This window comes from Canis lupus, chromosome 9 (genome assembly GCF_048164855.1).
Source record: "Canis lupus baileyi chromosome 9, mCanLup2.hap1, whole genome shotgun sequence".
NCBI classification, from domain to species: Eukaryota; Metazoa; Chordata; class Mammalia; order Carnivora; family Canidae; genus Canis; species Canis lupus.
This window is the reverse complement of record NC_132846.1, coordinates 52731593-52754858: the sequence shown is the minus strand read 5'-3', so window position 1 is coordinate 52754858 and position 23266 is coordinate 52731593. Positions and strand designations below refer to the sequence as shown.

General features: G+C 40.4%; 1 protein-coding gene across 20 annotated transcripts in view; it reads right to left on the bottom strand.

The window, feature by feature from the left end:
- Positions 1-23266, bottom strand: part of NRXN3 (neurexin 3) — a 1529630-nt gene that overhangs the window by 1085392 nt on the left and 420972 nt on the right. For all 20 annotated transcript variants that reach the window (XM_072839524.1, XM_072839530.1, XM_072839517.1 and 17 more), the window contains one exon: positions 2068-2369. In XM_072839524.1, coding sequence (XP_072695625.1) covers positions 2068-2369 — 302 coding nt within the window. The remainder of the gene's footprint in view (positions 1-2067; positions 2370-23266) is intronic.

The window sequence follows — 23266 nt, the reverse complement described above, 5'->3', positions numbered from 1 at the left end:
ACCATGGAGGAGCTCATAATCCTTCTGGAACATAAGGTGCTTTGCATATTTAGCCACCACACATGGCTGGGGAGGATTGTAATCACCATTTCACAAATGAAAACTGTGGTGTGGCAAGGTTAAATGGTTTGTCCAAGGGCGCTGAGGAAGCTAGGTCTCACAGCTTGGAAGAGAAACCCTCCAGGGTTGCTCTCCTCTGCTCGCACTGACCAAAACAGCACAACCAATGTTTGAGTAACAGTTTGGTTCATCCCCCACTCAGTTTAAAGGATGGAACTGGGGCCCAATTCTATTTTAGAAAAGTGTTTTCAGTAGAAATGAAAGCAATCCTTTCTCTGGCTAATTGGAATCACTCTAGAATGGCAACGCAGTATATGGAGTGGGAGAGAATCAGAGAAACAGACTGGCTGGTGAGAAACACAACCTTGCCCTGCTCCCCAAAGCATGAAAATGCTTTCCTTGCACTGACTAAAGCCTACTGTGTACTGTGTACCTGCCCATCAAAACTGTCAAAAGGTCATGTTTTACTTTTTGGTCTGGTCTCTGCAACTCAAACATATCACGCCCTTATATGTTAGCAAGTGGACATTCGACTTGGACCCTCTAGACAGCTGAGCTGAGTAAGCATGGATGGGTGAAAGAAAGCAGTAGCAATTGTATCCTTTGGCCTTCGAGGAAAAACAGTGATTCAAAAATGTCCAGTTCATGGGTATTAAGATGAGTGGGGGGTTCTAAGACTTGTATTATTTGGTAACGTCACCATAGATAGAAGAGAATCTCCCAACCAGGTGGCTTCCTCAACATACTTAAGTGTTACAATGGGTGTTTTGAATACTGTGTGGTCCCAGCACCTGTGAACCTTCTCTGTTCACTTAGCAGTACTAAGGAGTTACCCTTTTCTCAAACAGAAAACATATGCAGACACCTGTCAGTTCTTACACTTTCATATTTACATTAGAAGGCATTAAATCAATCATACTGCAGAAGAAAATTTGATAAGCACTTTATGGAAATTTGCACATGTTTTCTGATTAATAAAGGACGAACACTGTCTAACTGGGTTATAACAAATTCACAAGGAGAAAAAAAGCAAGCGCAAAGAGCAACCCAGAAATGGGCATTAGCACAGACCCTGGCTTTTATAGGAAATGCTTTTTATCTTCACTGATGTGGGCTGGTGAGATGTTACTATTATACTGCTATGACTATTATTATTAGTCATGAGATTGAAAACAACTTCACTTGGCTAAGGCTTTCTGAGAGCATTGTCACCTGACGGAGTTGCCTGCTTAGAATCGGGAAGCGATGTGAGTTCTCAAGCACGAACAGAACCAGGAAAGGCTGCTCCAAAGTTGACTTTTTTATTTGGGTCCTTCCACTTTCCAGGCCTCCCAGTCAACTGAAGAGCCTCGGAGGTAGAGACAGGGGCAATATAGTAGGACCACCGCACCAAGGAACAGAGAAACAGAGGAATTCAGAAAGATTCCAGCTAATTCATTCTAAGGCTTCAGATTAACATAACAACAGGGAAAAAAAGAAAGGAAGAAAGAAAGAAAGCAGAGGAGGGGAGTAAATTAAAAGGAAGGAAAAAAAGGAAGGCTTGTTCTGGAAGGAATTAAAGTCATGGCATCATGGCAATGGCTAACTTAATTAAAAAGATAAACATATATTCAAAAAAATGAGGAAAATCTAGTAAGCTGCAGAAACAAAACATCATCCCTAATTGAATTTAACAATAATACAGCAAGATTCAAATGTAATTAAGAAAATGATACAAAGGAAAGCAGGATAAAAGAAATGAAAGTATTTATAACTTTTATTATCTACACAACTGAATTTTATTTTCTGGAAAAAATAAGCACAAGTGGAGAATTGAAGTATGAGGAGAAACATATTTTCATAATTTTCCTTGTGAAACTGCAAAGACTGGGAGAGTGTTAGACGTTGACAAATCCAACCTGTATCTATACCCTTCCCCAGCTCCAGCTAATCCAGTACCTGCTCCACAAACCTCCTCCCCAGCTACCCAAGAGGAGCCTCCGGGCACTCTCTCCCCTCAGCCATTACCTGCCGGAGGTTGCGTGTCACTTTGACATCGTGCCAGGCGTTGTCGTTGAATTTTCCATTCACTGGCTCCACAATGGCCTCAAAGGCCCCGGACCCCAGGTTAATGACCAAGGAGACCGCACCATCCTTCAGAGCCAGGTTGACATAATCAGCCGACTTGCCCGTGTGCAGGATGAGCCCGTTCCGCTGCCAGGTCTTAAAGGAGAGGGTGATTTCATCACTGCTGCTCTGGATAGGGTTCTGAGACAGGTCGTAGCACAGGTACTCTGAGCCTCGAAAAGTGGCCACATTCTCCTCTCGAGCTGCATGAAAAGGAAAGAGGAAAGGAGTTAACACTTGACTGGCATGAGTCATCTGTATGCAAATACCAAAGAGAACATGTTCCCTGGGGCATTGCCCCTACCAGTGAGCTGATATCCGCAGGAGCTCCCTCCAACTCTTCCACCAGACCTGTGTCTAGGTACTAGGGAAACAAGTGAAGACAGTAACTGCAGAGAAGCTATATATCCTCACAAGGGTAGAAGACCAATGCAATGGTGTAGAAGAGCTTGCTGCCTTTCCTTCCCATTTTCTCAGAGAAAAACCTAGAGGGATATTTTATGCAAAATGGCAAAGTGAGGTTTCCATTGCTTTTGCTTCAATGATGGTTTTCAAATGCTTGTACAAGAGCTGGTTTAGAATGGATAATTAACTGTTCTGACAAAGGGATCTTTAGCTCTAGGTGCCTTTTATTGACCAATAACTAAAAATCAATTACCCTGAAAGATCTGGCTCTAATTTCCATCCATCAATAACCCAGCTAACTTCGGTTTCCATGATAGAGTCCTGAGCCCAGTGGAATGTGATAGCATTATTAAATAGGAGGTTGGATCTGCAAAGGCGATCAAACAGATGAGGGAAAGGGGATAGAATAAAATTTGGTAATAGACTTTGACAAGACAGCAATAGCTCCCTTAGATTCAAAGGGATCTCTGTTGTAGGAGTCTCCTAATTTAGATGGCCCTGATCAGACCATTCTGTTGAACATCTAAGGGCCCACAGGGTCAAGAAAGCATTCCCCTGGAGCATATATTCCCTTTCAAGGCCTCACCCTGGGATCCTCTAATTCCCTACCAAAAGAGCCCCAGGCCTGTTTCCAAGGCTTCTGCAAGCCTCTACTCTGGACTCATTTTCCAACAGCAAATCATGCCATCAGTGTGCATACCTCAAGGACTGAGGACTAACAATGTAGGGCCATTTTCTTATTTTTTTTTTAATTTATTTATGATAGGCACACAGTGAGAGAGAGAGAGGCAGAGACACAGGCAGAGGGAGAAGCAGGCTCCATGCACCGGGAGCCCGACGTGGGAATCGATCCTGGATCTCCAGGATCGCGCCCTGAGCCAAAGGCAGGCGCCAAACCGCTGCGCCACCCAGGGATCCCGGCCATTTTCAAGGATGTAGACAGACCTTGGCCACAGGGACATCCATGTGCATTTATATCAGAGTCCTTGTGGATACAGGATAGAGTCAAAGGTTGACAGAGGAAGGAAAGAGGCCAGCAGCTGACAACCAGAGGGGCTGGTTCTCCCCATGCTAAAATTTCCCAGTGCAGAACTCTGAGGAACCAAAAACTCTAAATGTGCACCTGGCTTACCAGGTAGTTCAAACATGTATTTGTCAAGGTAATGACATGTTTTACTTAATCATTTGTTGATGTAATTTCTAATTTCAAAATATAGCATCTGGACTTTCATTTGTCTTCCTGCCAAGCAGCCTGACTTAGAATGGCCTACTTCATACTGGAGTTGGCCAAAAGCTATATCAAAAGCACCACATTAATGAAAGGAAATGGGCAACAATACAGGCTGAATATATGGTTTCCCATTACAGAAGGGGAGCTACAAAAGAAGGCTGAGCTAGTTCTATTTCCTCTTCTATAACTACACCTCAGTCTTGGTAACCAGTCAATTCCACCTCAACTTAGATCCTTATCCATCATCACAGCCATTGGTAAGTCACTTAAGTAAAATAAATATATTCTCATGATTAGGTAAGAACTATAAAGGTATCACTCATCATATGGGAGAGATGACCACCCATTACATACTGTATTAAACTAATTATAGCATCATGACAGCCTTAAAACATGAACCTCAACTTTGTACTCCAGAAAATTAAAGAAGAGATCAGACTTGTCCTGTGTGTTCCAGAGGGTCTCAATGACATGTGTCTACTTGCATATTTCTGCTTATGTGCATGTGCATGTGCACACACACACACACACACACACATACACACAACACACTGGCATAAGCAAAAGGGACCTGTACACATATAAATGACCACAGTGTATCTTATATGTATATATAAGTAGCAAGTATTACTTGGCACATAACCCATGTCTGATGTTTTTCACCAAAAATAGCCCCCCCCCCAATCATAGAGCAGCAATTTGATACCATCTATATGTTTGAAACAGATTTTTCCAACACCCTAGTACCCTGTATATTGTCTTTTCTCCTCTCATTTCTGAAAAAACGGCTTTGTTAAAATGCAACTGGAGGGTGCCTGGGTGGCTCATTCATTTAAGCATCTGCCTTCAGCTCAGGTCATGCTTCCAGGGTCCTAAGATCAAGCTCCCCTTAGCAGGGAGCCTGCTTCTCCCTCTCCTCCCAGGCTTGTGTTCTCTGTTGCTATATCTGTCTTTCTCTCAAATAAATAAATAAAATCTTTTAAAAAGTGCAACTGGATAAGCCTTTGTTCAGTAGACCAAGAGGTAAGCCTGACCTAGAATAAAAGATGCCAAATCAAATGCAGTTATCACCACTAAACTCTTTTCCTATGGATGTAAATGTGGACAGAGCCAACTGCTATGCCTGTCCTTGGCACCACATGTAGTATAGTAACGGATGTCTTCTAAGTCTTTTAAGTTAGACCTTAATGTGCCCACTTAACTGAGATAAAGGAACAAAGAAATGAGTGCCTCTAAAAAGAAGCTTAAATTAGTCATTGAGTACCCTTCAAAGGGGAATGGTTTGACACAGAACAGTAAGGCACCAGGATGTTATTTGATGTGCTACGTGGTGCTTAATATTTGTCATGTAATTAAATCAAAGAGTATATAAAAATAATAAGTTTTGGAGTTTATAAGGGATTTTAAACTTGCTTGATTTAATGCCTTTTTTTCTTTTAATCAGGGAAGAAACTGACAACTAAGTATAAGTGAGTTGCCCAAAACCACACAATCCGTTTGTGTTACTCTGCACTTCTAGTGCCTATCCGTACTTTTCTCTAAATATCCTTCTACCTATCACTTTGGATGTACCACATGCCCTTACTCTACCATTCAAATGGCACGAATATTTATTCAAATGAAACAGCCATGCATTAACCCATTAACCATCCCAAATCTTAGATAAATTGAGCCAGAAATTTATTTCCCCCCACTCTACATAGATCACACTTACTCACCAAAAGTAATGTTTCCCTTTCCCCCTGGAATCTGGGTGTGTTTAAAGCAATATAACTTGTTTTATGTGGAAGCCATAGAAGAAAAATGACATCATTGTAGGGAAGAGAATATCACAAGAAATAAACAAGAAATAAAACCAACATGAGAAATAGTCTATGTAAAACACATGCATATTTATGCTAATTTCCATGCAAATTTACCAACAAAGATTTTATGTAGCAGAGTGTGTCCCTTTGCAAGTATCTAAGGAAAATTCTGTAACTGTTCACAACCTTCACAATCTCTTCACTCAAGCATGAATTTTCCCAGTTTACCTCTTCCCTGGGCTGGAGGAGGCTACCAAGAGCAGCATCACCCCAGATGCTAGTATCTCCTCCACATGTCAATACACAATAGACACCTGAAAACTACCCTCTGAGTCATATTATAGATAAGCAAAAGTGTACCATTTTTAATGCATAGGATATATTCCTGACAGTGTGGGGAGGAGAGGCATTGGCAGTACATGAACTGGTCTTTAAAAGAGCAAATGAGGGGCATGGAGGGAAAAAGGAGTAAGAACTTGAAGAAATCATTCCTTTGTATACTCTCACAACTGATTATCTCTCCTAAAATCCTAATCTTAACTTCTTTCCACTAGCCAAAACTTAAGCACTGTCTTATCACCTTGAAAACCATACTAAATTGACAACATAACTAAAAGACACAAAGCTAAATAGTGACAAACACATTTCTAAGCCCATTCATTTCTCCAAACTCTCCACTAGAAAAATATAATATTGCCCCAAATTTATTTTCTATTCTTAGTGTTTATACTGAGAAGGAAGTTGAAGAGACAATGCAGTCACCTTGTATGTATTCAAGCTAAATAGGTAGAGACAATGGATGCAGGGGATTATGTGAGTACACAACAGCTTAGCATAAAGCTCCAGCCTGGCAAGAGGGCACACACTGACATGGCTAATGGACTGTTCAGATCCACTTAAATTATATCACCTCAAAGTTTACAATCAATTGTGTAAGTGTTAAAATAAAAATGTTATTCTCACTGCATGGAAAGCAGGGCTCCATTGTATGACAACAAATCATTTCCCCATTATTTCTAAGTGTCCAATTGATTAAACATTAGATGCAATCTAGATATGTATAACCCAAGATTTTAAGTTAGCTTGTATAAGATATGTAAAGTATGGATCTTTCAAAAGGCTTGTTAAACCAAGTACTATATATAAATAGCATTAACCAGCATCTATTCAATTCTATTTTCCACTCTTTCCCCCAAAAAACATCCAACTACTGATTTATATAATAATATCTCTATTTCTCTGAGAAAATGCAAAACAGATTAAAATATTCAGTGTAATATGTTTTTACTATACAATCTAAGAAGTGTGGAGAAATGCATATCACCATTTAATTGGGCTTGTGGTTTCTGATAGCTTGATGTCTCAGGCTTTGAGATCAAGAAATTCAGGCTTTACTCTGAAGGTTACGAGGAAGGAGGCTATGAGGAGTCACGGCACAAATTTATTGAAAGGATGGAGGATCTGATTTGTATTTTTAAAAGATCACATAATCTTATAAAAAGATTTTGCAACTCAATTTATGTTGAGTTGAGAGGGAACTGAAAGAGCAAACTAAAAGTAAAGAGTCCTGTTAAAAGATGAGAACATAGGGGCACCTGAGGGGCTTAGCTGGTTGAATGTCCTACTCTTGATTTTGGTTCAGGTCATGATCTCAGGGTCCTGAGATAGAGCCCCACATCAGGCTCCATGCTCAGTGCTTCGTCTGTTTGTCCCTCTCCTTCTCCCTCAGCTCCTTTACCTGGCTTGTTCGCATGCACTCTCTCTCTCTCCCTCTCTCCCTCTCTCAATCAATCAATCAATCAATCTTTTAAAAAAAGAAAAAAAGATGAGAACACATTTCAACTACTTTTCTAGGGGTGCCTAGGACTGGTTCATCCTGGATGTTGATACCCTTCCCAAGTAAGGTTTACCTTTCTTTGGGCAGTAATGGAAGCAAAGGATTCTTAGGAGAGACAATCCAGGAAACTGAGAGGCAGAGGTACTGGCAAGCCACAGACAATGGGAGAACCCAGAGTTTGGATACTTACAATCCGAATGCAGCCATGGAAAACCAAGGACCAGAGGTAAAAATTGAGGGAGAATCATAGAACATGAGACATGGAAGGCCTCAAGTTAGAACATGTCAGGCATGAGTAAAGGAGGATTCTAGGTCCATTTGCAAATACACATGCAGAGTTTCTTAAATGTCATATATTTCCAAATGCTTTCTTGGCCATTATTTGTAGCCTCTCAACACTCTTTGCTGTGTTGATGCCAATGTGAGCATCTGGGGGCACGTAGTTTAGATGGGTTATCCAAGGCACTAAAAAGTATTTAAGTCAGTTCCAAAATCTTTGTCCCCTGATTTTCATTGCATTGGTTTTGCTACAACATCATACCACCATCTTGCCAGGAACTCAAACTCTCAAGAGCAACAGGTGCCTAGGACCCCACATCTGTTCCTACAACTGCAAGACATTCAATATGTCAAAAGGAGAAACCAATGACAATGACAGTTAAGAGTCCACTCAGGTAGCAGTAACCCAAGCAGAGGAATGGACAGTGGGGCTAGCTTTAGCCCAAAATTCTCTAGCAGCAGATTGAAGAAAGCCAAACTGAGAAGATTGCACTCTTTACTTCCATCAGAGAACCTTGGAAATGGAATCTTTAGACACCGCTTAGAAGAGCCTATTAAAATGCTAACCCCTCTGGAATGGCTACAACCACTGGCCCTGAGCAGAACACCTGCTGTGCTCCAGAATGGGAGTGGGAGCCAGCTTCCTGAGGCTACACCTCAGAGACATGGGCAAAACGGCTCTCATCTCTGAATCCTTTGTCCTTCAACTGGCCTCCATGCAGAAGTGTGGTACTTTAGTCAGTGCTGATGCTAAGATAACCCTTATTGGCTATCCTGGCCTGGCCCACCCTGGAGTTCATGAGGCATAAGAACACAAGGGCTGCTGCTGCCATCTTTGCCAGACAAGAGGATGTGCTGCAGTCCTAGGGCCAGCCTGCTGATGCCTTTCCCCTGATGCACAGACTCAACAGGAATGGATGGCACTGTCCATCCTCTGGTGGGGCAAATGCAGTGACAGGCTTCAAGTTCTCCAATTGTAAACTGATATATCACTCAATTCTTCTGGTCACTGCTTATGCGGCAAAAAAAAAAAAAAAAAAAAAAAAAAGTCCTGATAGTGACAAAAGAAGCACTGAGCAGGTGAGCAGGTGGTACACTAAGCAGAAATTGATTTATAAAGAAGTCCACAATTCCACAATTGCTCTGCTCATTCCTAGGGACACTGCATATCCACTCAATTTGGAAAAGTGGCTTGAGTAACACAACAACTGGGGTAGTGTGCTGGCAAAGGAACAAGTTATAAGGCAAAAGTGAATTTGTTCTTGCACAATTCTGTTCCCTTTCCACACAACCTGCTGAGAATCCAACTTCCAGAAAAAGAACTCCCACTTCTGAGGGATCTGTCGGCAGACCTCCAAGTTGGCGGCTAGGCTATGAGATTAATCATATTTGCCAAAATGAGGGAAAAGCAGAAATCCTTTTACTACAGTAAATTCTGCTGTGTGTCACCTAATGGTAAGTCCTGCTAGAATTAGAGAAGGAACATGCTGAGTGAGAAAGGCAAAAAACTGTACAAGTGTGTGCCCCCATCCCAGTTCTTGCTGCCCCCTTTCCCTCATAATATATTTTAGGGCCAAACAAAGCATTTGGATAGATCAAACTGCAGAGCCAGTCCCCAAGGGAAAATGATGAATCCTTAACCTGCCACATCCCATCATACAGGTATTTTAAATGCTATGTACCAGCAGACAGCAAATTGTGTCGCTATGAGCAATCCCGCACTACAAAAGAAAACACATAGGAAATCTGACCTCCTGGAGCCATTTCCAAGCTTTAGCCTCAGATTCTCTGTAGGAAAGATGCAACAGAGAAATAAATGGACTTTTCCACGCTGCCTGGGTCACTCAACTAGCCTGCAGATGTTTCTTGAAAGTGATGAGAAGGAAAAGAGTAAATCAAGTTGTCACTTGGAAAATAAACAGCTAGCATCCTGGCGAGGGAAGCTGCCTTGGTCCACAAAAGAATGGCCCGGAGAATCACGCTTCACTGAAATCACTGGAAATCTGATGGCATCCGGAAGACTGTATTTCTCTCGGCTGCATTACAATAAAAGTTAAAATTTCTGTTCATTCATTTAAGGAATAAGGATTTGCAGGTGCCTACTATGCACCAGCACCAGGTGATGTGTCCAGTGCTGAACGCACTTACGCTGCATGGCAGCCCTGTAAATAGGAATAATTAGCTGATATTTTACTGGAGAAACTGTAAAAAGAAAAAAAACTCAAATGCCTGCTAAGCGCCAGGCCCTGACATAGACTCACACAAAACAGAGCACCCTCCTCTAGCCCAGGGTGTCATGTGACTGTGGACTTAGTGACATGGAGAGTAATGATGAAGACAGACCTGGGTTGCAGAGCCAGCTCTGGCACTTAGACCTAATTCTATGAAACCTTAGCTTACTACTTGACCTTTATTCTCTATCCCTCAGTTCCCTAATCTACAAAATGGGAATAACCAGAGTACATATTTCATAGAGTTTCTGTGAAACATCAATCAGATAAAGTCCATGGCCCAGTTCCCAGGCACAGACTTGTTAGCTGGTGGCAGTGGTGGTGGTGGTGGTGGTGGTTTTGGTAGTAGTAGTGGTAGTGGTGGTGGTGGTAGTGGTGGTAAGAACACACACAAGTAATTACAATTCAGCACAGCAAATGTTTAATAGGTGATATTGGCACATAGAAGAAGGAATAATTGACCCTGAGAGTTAGTGAAGGTGCCACACAGGAGGTCAAACTTCAGCTGTGTCTTGAAGTTTAACAGTTCACCATACAAAAATGGGATGAAATTCTAGTTAGAAGAAACGGCGTATTCACTGGTGTAGTAACTAGAAAAGTAGAGGGTGTTCATGAAATGGTGAGAAGTTCAGTGTATAATGGGCATTGTAATGAGTACATGAGAGCAGCCTCCGAATCAGGCCAGAGTCTTATATGCCATATCTTGAGGCACTGGGGATGGAGGATCAACAGAGGAGAAGAAAACTTCTTGAGAGCGGTACAATTATACTTAACTTGTATTAGGATTTCAATGGGTGGACAGGCTGCTAGAGTGGTAAAGAGGGATCCAGAAGACATCTCTGTGGTGGAATGGATATTGCTAAGAAACCGTGGCCTGAGGTAGTTGTGTTGCATATGCCTGCCTGCCCACTTAAAATAATTTATGTAAATGCTGTACATTTTATTTTCACTTAACCCCCTGATCTATAGGAATCAAGCTATCATTATGTTTCTTCCACTACAGGTTCCTCATTTTAATTGTTGGTCAATCAAACATGTATTGAACACAAACAGGACACTCTATCTGGTAAAGGAAACTCCATTTCCCTGTCCCCACAACTCCACAAGAACATTTCCTCCCCATTCTCCAGAACAGAATTGTTTTCAAGTAACACTCGAACCTTCTTTCCTTTACTCATTTGCTTTCCTCCAATGAGAAGTGATTCATCCACTTGGGGATAGAATAAGGGTCTGACATCCATAGGTCCATGTTTCTTAATTAGGTGGTCACTATTCCCACATGTCCTGTCTTTCTCACTCCTTCAGCCTTCCTCTAAAAAGTTCTCCTCTAGGTTCTCCCATGTAGCAAATCCATCCGCATGGACTCTGTCCCTGCAGAAGGTGGCCTGTGGTTTCCTAGCTCTTCTCTCTAGGGCTGAGTGGTTGAGTTTAACTATGGAAAAATCACAAGGAAGCCAAATTTGTTTGCAGATCAAAGCCACACTCTCTAACACAGCTCTACCAGCAAAAGAACTGATGTCTGGTTCCTTGACCTGATCACCAATTTGACTCTTGTGTCTATTCCTCAATGGATTCAGAATGTTATGGTTGTCACCTCAGACAAGAAAGCAATCCAGTCCTTGGATTGCTTTCACTCTGGAAAAATAACAGACACATCTGGAACCACATGAGGTCAATGACAAGTAAATATATCAATTTTAACAATGATTTAAAAGCCAGCTCTATGCCACAGTGTTTATTAAGATCATTTCTTAAAGTTACATAGAGGATATGGGTGATTATGATGGAGAAGAATTTAACCGTAGTTGTTCTCCTGGATATAAGTTTTAGACTGAGATTTGAAGTTTTGGGATTAGAAAAAATTACGGAAAATACACACACTCACAAATCTACATACCCCCTTGCACCAGTCCAAAAAGAATAATATGAATGTTTATATTTCTTTTCAAACTGATTCTTTTTCAAAGTTACACAATAACTAAGGTAATTATACTGGAGTACCAAATGCCTCATTGTGAGACTGTAGTCCATGGAATAAAAAAAGGACAAAGACAAAAAAAAGGTAGTAGGAACAAAAGCTGGAGAAGAGAGGATGGAAGACTGTAGTTCTAATACAAACAGAATTAATAACAATGAGAAATATTCACTATGATTCTAAATTAGGAAACAGATCATCTGAAATGATTTTTACACGGGTACATACACGGACTCTACTACCTTAAATTAGATATTCACTGTATCCACATATACTGTTCAGAAAGGAATATTAAAAGTCATGAAAGGTTCACAGAATTTGGAAAAACTCTCAGGGATATTAAGGTATTTAGAAACTGAGTGCCTGGGTGGCTTAGTTGCTTAAGTCTCTGACTCTTGATTTTGTCTCAGGTCATGATTTTAGGGTCATGAGATTGAGCCCTGTGTTGGGCTCCACAGGGAATCTACTTAAGATTCTCTCTCCCTCTCCTCTACCTCTCCCCTCTCTTGCTTTCTTACTCTCTCTCTTTCTCTCAAAAAAGATATTTAGAAGCAATCAATATGGGTTTTAAAGCCCATATGGGCTTTTAAATTATTTATTTCTGCAAAATATCTTTCATCCAAGATGAAAACAAGAATTTTCCATAACCAATCATCGCCATAGCATCAGAAGAGGATGCTCTAATTGACCTCCAGCCTCAGTAAGTCTGTAACTAAATTATCTTGCTGCTAAAACTATCCACCTTTAGTATCCAGAGAAAATTAGCCAATTTGGTATTATGTGAAACTTCCTACAGATATTTCAGGAGCTCAAATGGTTCCTCTTCCTACAAGAGGAATGAGCTCTAGAGACTGTCAAGCTTCATCTGGTGATCAACGGGGAAGTATAAGGTGTTAAAGGTTTTTACCCTATGTTTCCTTCACTCAGCCCAGAATATATAGAAAATAATGTACATAAATTGGAGGTGGCCAATAAACTTTGCCTCCACTAATTCATACACACACACACACACACACACACACACACAATGATCACCAACTATTATGTATTACAGTTCCATTCATATGTAACAAGAATAGAAAAACACAGAAGCAATCTACACATCAGTTTCAGGTAGTGTTTACTTCTGGTGGGGGAGAGAAGAACTGGAAACAGACAGGTACTCAAATAAGACTAAGTCTTTATAAAAAGGGTATAAAGCAAAAATGGCAAAATATTAAGATGTGTTCAACCTGTGGAATAGCTAAACCAACGTTTATAATATCTTCTACTATACAGACTACATGTTTGAAATATTTCATACTGTTTATTACAAAAAGTTAAATCTCTGCAGATGATTTTGATGAAATACTCAATGGCTCAATAAATCCTGAATGATTCTTTGTTTATTTTACACATTGATGTCAAGTCTTCAATCATCTCTTGTGAGCACCAGTTTTCCACATGTTTTTGAAATCTCTCACGTATCCCTGAATGTGTTAAAGAAAGACATGTGGAATTGAATTGGAATGCAGCTGAACTGATCTCAGTGACTCTAACATCATGAGTTCATCATCCTGCCCCCCACTGCCTTCCCCAGTCCTGGAGACTCATGGCTCAGGGCACTGGTATCCCGGAGCAAAGTCTGGCTTCTTAAGGATAAAGGGAGGAAATATTCTTGGGAGCCGAGGAGCAGAGAATACCTGAATTTTTTCCTGAGCAAGTACTCAACATCAAGTGCTGAGAGTCGACCCAGGGTATGTCACAAGAACTTCTGCACAAGCCTCCCAACACTTTTTGCCTCCCACAGCAGAATACAATCATCCTAGTTCTTTAAGAAAACCCCACTGAGAAACCTGAATCTGTGCCCACGTCTTTGGCCTCCCCCTGCAGCAGGCAGCCCAGTTTCTCCTTTGTTAGCACTGTGGCTCTAGCCTACAAGTCTAGACAGAGTGGCTTGTTAAAAGGCCTTGGAGTCAATGCCTGGACAAGATCAATAAGGCTTTTTATGACACAATGAAAACTCTCTATTTTGTTAAATGCAGCTAATCTACCATTTCTGCAGTACTTCTGAAGCTTTCAGTGCTGAGCACTACAGCCCAGGTGATTAAAACCCTGTTCAGTGACACAAACTGGGGAATTTTGCCAACATGGACATACAAATCCTAGAAATTTGTGCCATGTCTTCTTTTATAGTGAGGTGTGCATCTCCTTTTCCTCCCAAGAAAATGTCTGTTGAGAAAATAGGGGCAGATACTAATAAAAATTAAAACTGCCCCAATCCAGAGCTCCCAGGAAGAGAGGGACAATGTCCCAAGTCTAAAGTAATTAAATGAAAAAATCTGAACCCAGGGGTCAACAAAGATGGGGTACGTTGAAAGGGGGTGAGGGAGGGAAGGGTAAATTCTCTAAAATGCAGACAGACTTAAAAATCAAGTGACCTGACTTAAGAAGCCTAAATAAAGGAGAAAATCTTTAGTGACTGCAAATTCAATTATAATACCAATAGTGTGCATAAAGCTACAATAAAGTGTTTACTTCATTGTCATCATTTCTTTATCTCAGACTACTAGCAGAATCTTTTTTTTAGAGTAGATTCTTTTTGCCATAGTATAAAAAGGGCAGGAAATTAACACTCATTATTATCAAATCTATATTATGTTCTAGACTTTTACAGAGAGAGAGGCCCAATTAGACAAATAATATCTACATAGTATTTGACAAAAATTAACCAAGACTGGTTTTGATGGTTTAAGATACAAGAGTTCAAAACATTTACCATAAGAACCCAAGCATTATTAACAGAGATAGCATATCTGGGATCATACGTCACCTGAAAGAGGAGCTTTTCTACTGGGATACTTAGTATAGTTCTTGTTCAACTCTCACAAGAGTCTTGTGAAATAAAGTTTTACCAGCTTCACATTACAAATGATAAAACAAAGGTTCACAAAGGTTGAAATAACTGTACACTATCACAGCTAGTAATAAGCAGATCAAAAATACAAACTAAGGTCAACTTCCAAACACTATATGTTGTCCACTTGGTCATGTAGCCTCCTGGTGAGGGTTGGATATCTTTGCAAAGATCTCTGTCAATAATATTCCTGCAGGAGATGAGCTACTCATTTCTTTAAAAATAACAAAAACACACATTTATATAGCATGCATGTCACATTTTGCAACCCACTTTCATGTACATTATCTAATTTTGTAAAGCATCCTTCTACAGCTTCTAGAGGAACATCTATCTGCCCAACAAAGCTTGGTTTTCAGCAAATACTGAGATGTATTAACCACACACTTTGGGATATGAACACAGATCAGAAGAACACTAAGAAAAAAAATGTAGGAATTCTGCACATTTGCAACACTGGAAATATATAAATGCTAAAACAAAAACCACTGAATTATGAGAGCATAAATAAGGAAATCCATTTTTGACACACTGAATCTAAAATGGAAACCCTCCTTCTGAGTCAGAATGATTCACAAACCATTTACAGATGCTGCATCACCCCCAATAAGCTCACTAAAGCTCCAGGGCCAGACAGCTGGACTCCAGGTTATGATAGCAGAAGCTATAGACAAAAATATGCTCAGGGTTTGCAGAGGAGAAAAAAGTTGACCTATGATCAAAAAGAATACAAAGGAACTGGCATTATAAGACTCTGGAATAGACACTCAAATTGTAGCTTGTATAGTCATTTACAGAATGGATATTTACAGCTCTGATGTCAATAAAACAAAAATTCTAACCTTCTCCAGCAATACTAGTTAAGATTTATCAGTGATATTTTAACCATGGGTTATGATAAAATAATAAATGATCTGGATATCCCAACTGTGGTATGAAAATACTGCATAGGAAATTCCAGACTTACAGAAGTTAGGATATATGTACATCACAGCAGTTGGTCAAGGTTTCTGACCAGACTTTGTAAGTGAATGAGCCAAAACAAAGAAAGGTAAGAAGACTTACAGTATACTAAAATACTGTCCAAGACTTAAAAATACAAAAAAGACTGGCAGCTAATTCCTGCCAGATATTGTGAAATTCCCAGGAAGACGTCACCAAAGATGCATTCCAATATGGTGGCAGTTGAAGTCTAAAAGGAAGTTGACTGAATCTCATTCTCTGATTTAAAGAATCAGAATCTGTCTTTCTCTTCAGGAGTCACCATATCATGAGAGTTTGACTATATCAACTAACGAACATGTGCATGAGACAGACATCAGAATGCCCTTATCATAATTCACAATGAAAAACTATCAAAAATTCCTATAGTTCACTTGGACTTGGATCCAAATATTGGTTACCAGACATTAGCCTCAGGTAAAGTTTTCACCAATCATGGCAACAAGGAAAATATGGACACTATAGAACATTTTTAAAATAAAAACTATATTTACGCACTATTCATTCATGCAACAATTATTTACATAGGACCTACTCTATGCTGTGCTAGACATAGAGAACATGGAACTTTCATCCCACTTCTTTCTACTTTTTTTTGGTTTGGGAATCCTGTCTTTTTAAAATGATGATGATGACAGATGAAAATTGTTAATGTCCTTAGTTGGCAAAATAAAAAGTAGTCAACACAATTTTACTCCTTCCCTTTTCTATAAAAATTTCTCTTGTCAAAATCCAAAAGATTGAAGAACCACTGAACCAGAGAATCTTCTCTTTGTACGTTCTCAGTCAGGTTTTCACCAAAACATGGCACTCTCACAAAAAGGGGTTGACCAGGTGCTTTAAATAGAGTAACCAACCATTCTAATTTGCCTGGAACCGAGAAGTTTCCCAGGACATGGGACTTCCTGTGCTAAAATAGGAACAATCCCTGGAAAACCAGAATGATTTCTCTACATGGCTCACATGTCAAAAGGTTAAAAACATCAAGCAGATCAAATAAAAACCCTCAATTACCTAGAATCATTGACAAATAAAGGGTCTTGAATTAACTGGGCGCTTTTGCTAGTTGTGAATTTCTGACCATTTCAAATTTGACATTCTGGTTTTTAAAGAACATACAATCACAGTGACAATATAAGTAATGCATTTATTGCTATGGTTTATCACTTTTTATGAACTTTAAAGTCAATCAAAGAATAACCTAAATCCCCTTTGAGGATTCAGAAGGCTCTTTAGAAGTTCACGCTCCTTAGAGCATCTACTCATCAAAAATTATCACTGTATACCACCATGAATAAATAGCTTCTGCTTTCCAATTGTTTGAATTTGGGATCGTAAATGTCCTCTGTATTATAAGTAACTGATTAGGCTGTATGGAATGATATGTGTAAACAGTGGTGTTCTCTTCAAAATTGTTAGGATAACTTCCAGAAACGGGCAGAAACTTTATAAAAGCTTCAGAATCACAGCCTCTGGTACACAACTGGTTGACATTAAAAGGTCTACTTTTTTTTTTTAAGATTTTTATTTACTTATGCATGAGAGACAGAGAGAGAGAGAGAGGCAGAGACACAGGCAGAGGGAGAAGCAGGCTCCATGAAGGGAACCTGACATGGGACTCGATCCCAGGCCTCCAGGATCCCACCCTGGGCTAAAGGCGGCGCTAAACCACTGAGCCACCAGGGCTGCCCCTACTTTTCATCCTTGAGCACTGCTCATTCTTTCTTTCCCTCCCTGCTAAACCCACTAGTCCATACCCCAACCACCTAAGACTACCCACCTGCTGGGGCCTTTAGAGCACCACTCTACAAAAGAACAACCATGCCCTGCTGCCCTCATCTGAAGTAGAAAAGTAAGAACATTATAAAATAAAGGAAAAGGAAAGAAGCTAGTACTTACTGTTCCTCCCCTATATGCCTAGCACAGAGAATGGCCCTTTACAAATATACTGTGTTTTAATTCCTAAAATGACCTTATGGAATAGGCATTATCACCATTGTTTTACTACCACAAAAATGCCCACAGTCCCTGAGTGAGGGTGATGATAATGCTCCCAGCTACCTTTTTTGAAGCTTGCTGTTTACCAGGGGCTTTGGCTCTGGTTTACTACTATGTAGATAATATTTGATATAATCTTCACTACAACCTATTTAGATATCATTACCTGCAGTTTTCAAAGAGAGAAGCTGAGATTCAGGAGTTCCAGACTATCCAATTAGAATAACAATAATTGACAATGAGGGAATTTAGAACAAGGTTAAACTTGGGTCTAACATCAATCTCATCACTCCTTTGAATGCAGTGAGAGTTAGGTTTTGTATAAAAGGCTCTGCTTTGGGATCAGAAGTTAAGCAACCACTGTGTGATCTTCCAGGGGTTCTGTGGTTGCTAGTCGGGACAGGAACCCTCTTTAATGACTCTCTCAAGCTGGCTATGCTCTAGTCATTATCCTTTTGGTTCCCTGGACGGCAAGACAATAGAAATACCAGTATCACCTGATTATACACCCTCCATGGCCAGCAATATCTACCCAAACTCCTCCTTATACACAACCTCCATTGGTGCTTGGCACCAATGAAAGCCAAATTAACACAGCTGACTGACTTTGTGTAATTTGAAGACTTTAAGTTACTCATTCATTCATTTATTCACTCATTTAGCAAATATGTATTGTGCTTAGCATGTAGTAGGTTGATAGTGAAAACAAATGAGTTACACCAGATTTTAGCATGCCACATTTCTAAAGTATGCTAAGGTAGAGAGTGTCCTTAAATCAGCTCATTATGAAGTTTGATGCCACATAAAGAATTATGCAAATCAATGGCATTATTATCCTATATATGTTTTTTTCCATTCCAGAAGACATCTACATCTACCATTTCTTTTAAAGCTCTGCAATATTAGATCATGAATTTCCTGATAGCTAGGCAATATGGATGAATTCTAAGAACTCTGACTTTGGATTTACCTCAAGGCACTTAGAAAAAATAAAAAAGGAATTAACTTGTTTTCACATCTGTGTCCAAGGAGAGATATGCTCCTCACTTCTACTTTGCAGGTAGAGAAAGGTAAAATCCAGTTAGTGATGGAAGGTACTTTTAAAATCGTATTTTCTACTTCTTTGCACAAGTCTAGCATAGTTTTCCTAAAGGAATTATCAACAGAGCCAAGATCAGAACCCAGGTTTTTTTATTTTTATGAAAGTGAGTTAGTTGCAAAATAACTATGAGGTGGACACAGGAATCCAATAACTACAGGGACAACTTCAGATGGTGGTCTCCAGGATGGTGGATGTCTAATTCCCAGGGGAGAGTCCATTCTCCAAGGCTTGCATGTGTGTCTCATCCAGATGCACATTTATATCAATGTCCCAGCATCTGCTGACTCTGGCCAGCATCTGCCCCTAGAGAAGGGGTCTGGGTAAGTAGTCTGCTACTCAGTGCTTGTACAGCTAAGCCACTTGAGATAGGTTGCCTTTTCTACTCTTTGAGCTTCTTTTCTCTTCCCCCTGAAGCAGTGGAGACTGACTTAATGACTCCAAGGCAATCTCCTGAAGGCTTTATCAGCAGTATACAGCCCTCCTCTGACAGCTGACCTTTCTCACTGTGCTCAAGTCCAGGGAAAAAACAAAAGCACCAAAACAATTAAAAGCAGTAAAAGGGGAGGGAGGAGGGAAAAAAGAAATACTGGCTTCATGCAGAGCAGCAACACAATTTTTTTAAAAAGAAAAGAAAAAGGAAAAAAGGAGATGAAACAAAAGACAAACCAAGACAGTGAAAAGGAACAAGCACAAGAAGATGGGATTCTCCTAGTCCTCTTTATTCATCTTTCCAATGGCTGCAGAAGGCACAAGAAGGCTGTAAATATATCTGAGAACCATGATGATGAGAGAAAATAAAGAGGACTAGAAAGGGAAAAGCTATGGCTTGCAGTAGCTTCTGATATATAAAATGCCTCTCCACTTTCCATGGGCCCTAACAGGCATTCCAAGTGGTACGGATGCTCTCGATCTCAGGTGCTCTCTCAAAGAGAAGCTTCTCATCTCAAAGACACAGATGAGCCAACAACCTGGCAACGGCCTCATACCTTCTCCTCCAGGTCCTCTGTGAGTGGGGACTGCCCTCTGAAGTCCCTGTAAACACATTCCTTTAGATCATCCCCACTTGGCAAACTGTATCCCTTTCTCATCTCTGAAATACATGGGTAACTTTTTCCTGATATTGACATAATCCAGATATGGAGATATGTACATATATCCACCCATCCACTGAGAGGTCAGAGCATTCTCAATATTTTGCTCTCAAATTATAAACAAATATGCACATCTAAAGGCAAAAAGGAATTTTTTTAACTTTTGATACTTATTTTGACGGGAGAAAACAATGATACATCCCTTTAATTCTCTGGATAGTCTAAGAAGTGCCCATGATGACTGTTTTCTGCATATCTGTGAAAGACATGTTTCATTTCCCTGTCTGTGTTGAATATGAAATGAACTATACAGACACAGGTGGTTTATCAGACACAGCTGGGGCTCAGTGGTTAGAGAGGTGAAAGAGAGCTACACCCTCTGGTTAGAACTCATTATTTAACAAACTTCCTAAAGGGGAGTGAATTTGAGAAGAGTATTGTATTGCTGCAGGTCAAGTTCCTTCTCCCAGGATCTGTTTCCCTAGATTCATTTACTCTAAGTGGTTTGTTCCCTTATAAGCTGCTTTTCACTTGCCATAGGGCTGCACTGTTTAATAATAATGGCACCAAACCCATTCTAAAGCTTTGGCCCCATGGCACACATCATACTTACCTCCTTGCTTGGACATCTCATGCAACTATTACAACTCTGAGACATGAGCTCTCTAGCAGTCTCTATTCTACAGATGGGAAGGTTGAAGCTTCTTACCTGTCCATGGCAGCTCAGCTGGTAAGAACCATCATTAAGGACTCACAACCAGGTTTGGATGACCCCAAAGCCTTCACTCTTTGCCACGCTGTCCTGCATTGCCTCACCAGGTAACTCTGAGCCTCATGCACACATGGAGCAAGATCGATCTCCTGATGCCTCATCTAAAGCCTCAAAACCCACTTCATCCTCCCAGAGATTTAGGCCTGAGGAAGTTCTAAAGCTATGGCTGATTGTCAAGTATCATTTCTCTTTCACTTCCTGAAGAAGGATTAACCTGTGTCTTGACAGTCCAGAAGTAAGTTCTTGTGTGTATGGCCTACTTTGTCTAAGTCCGTTCCAGATGCAGGCAATCCAGGCTAAGTCCAAGAGGTGATTGCCTCCCTGGAGAGCACAAGATTGTTGCAATGGCCTTCCTTTGGCACAGGATATTAGCATACCTGGTCTTGTATCAACACTAACTAAATTTTAAAAAGAAAAGAAAGAAGAACACAACCCTAACCTCCCTTAACAAAGCATAGTGCTGACTGACATCTGACTGAGATCAATACCCTTTGGAAGTGGTGGGGCAGGAAAGAGGCAAGTTCTTTGAATTATGTGACTGATATTCCAATACTGATGGAGCTTGAGTAAGAAAAAGTAACCCCTCGTGCTTTTCCATGAAAGACTTGCACGGTCTTTTTCTAATTTACATTCTTCATAACCAGGAGAAATTTTTCAGTCTCCTTAGTCAAATGCCTTCATTTTATAGATAAAGAACAAGAAGCCAAAGAGGTCATGAAATTTGCACTGGGTTACAGAGCTTGTCAGATGCAAAGCCAGGGCTCTAACACCATCATCTGACTCCTAAGCAAGGGATCTCATCCCCAGGTTGTCAGCTTTCTGCTCTCCAATTTTGCCTTCCTAGACTTCCTCTCCATCCTCTGAGGATGGCATGTGTAAACAGAGACAGTCCCTGCTGATACTGAGACCTTTCTATGAAACCTCACTTACTGCACTTCCCACACTCCTCCAGCAATTGGAGCTGTGGCTGCCCCTTCCCTGCTGCTCTGTAGGAAGCCCAACAGTCCCCTAATGCCCAGGGCCCCTTCCTCAGTTTCTCAATTCTCTTCTGGAAAAGCTGTTTCAGGCTCCTCCCAGAAACAGATGCCAGTTGGAAGTATGTCCACCATGTGCAGCATTCAGCACCCAGGCCCTGTCTCTGTGTGGTAGATATGCCTCTCACCAGGTCAGTTCTAAGTAAAACTGTTCAAGGGACAACCTCTTCCATCTCCTCCTCCACCCATACCCTTAATTTTACCTCAAGTGCTTAATAAGGACCAAAGATCATTTTATTATGTTAGGGACATAATAGTTACTTCCCATGTGAGAAGAATTTGCACTTTTTTAAGGAAGGGGCATTGCTGGACCCAATGGAATCAAGCCATAATAATGAAATTTCAACCAACAGAAGGACTTTTTTTTTGGTTGGGGTTACTCCACGGAGTCCCTCAAATTACATCTCCTAGCAACTGCCAATTCTGACTCTGCATAATGCTTGCCCTGCCTCCACTTGAGGTAGAGAAAGCATTTTGACTATTCAGCTACACGTGAGAACAAACAAATCTGCAGGTGTCAGCTTTCAACCACGGCCCAGAGAAAATCCTATGTTGGGCTGCAAGCCAAGGAGAGGGCACAATAATCAAGGATTCATTATGTGTCCACTGGGTGCCTGGCCCTATCACCACAAACCTCCTTTCCAATCACATCCTTATTATTTCCCTAGTTGTGTGGTGGGGGGAATTTGTGCTAGTGTAAAAAATGGTATCTACTATAGTCAGTTCTTCACGCTCTCTGCATAAAGACAGGGAGTTTGAAATATGTCAGCAAACAAGTCAACTGGCAATTTGGGAGTCATCACATGTTGGTGGACAAAGAGATATTTTACACTTTGGAGACAGCCCCAGGGTTTTCTTAAGTAAACACCACCCGTTTTTGAAAAAGCCCTTTCCCTGTCCTAGAAAGAGGGAAGGGTTAATAATCAAGGCTACTGAAGAATTCTAAAGAACAGAACTATAAATTGTCATGAAATATGAATTCTGTAGCCCAAGAGTAAGGAAAGCACAGAATTAACACACAGAATATATAAAGAAAGGTAGTGCTGAGACATTATTCAAGGTTTGCAGTTTGGACAGGATCCCGTCTTTCCTTAGAAGTCATTTCATTTTTCAGCAAATCACTTAACCTCTTTAAGCTTCAGTTTACTCATCTACAAATTAAAAATAATAATTTCTAAGTCCTAGGCTTGTTGTGGAAACTAAATGACATAATATATGGAAAGCCTTTAGCACTGCACCACGATCATTAGTAAGTAATTAATAAGTGGTAACACTTACTATTAGCAGCTTATAAAAATTACACTTTAAATCTTAAAATAAGTCATATTAGTTACTTCATAGGAGTTTAGTGCAAAATAAGCACAACGATTTCTAAGACAAAGCTTCTGCCTTACAAAGTTTGCAAAATGAAAATATGGAAAGGTCGAGAAATACAAGGACCA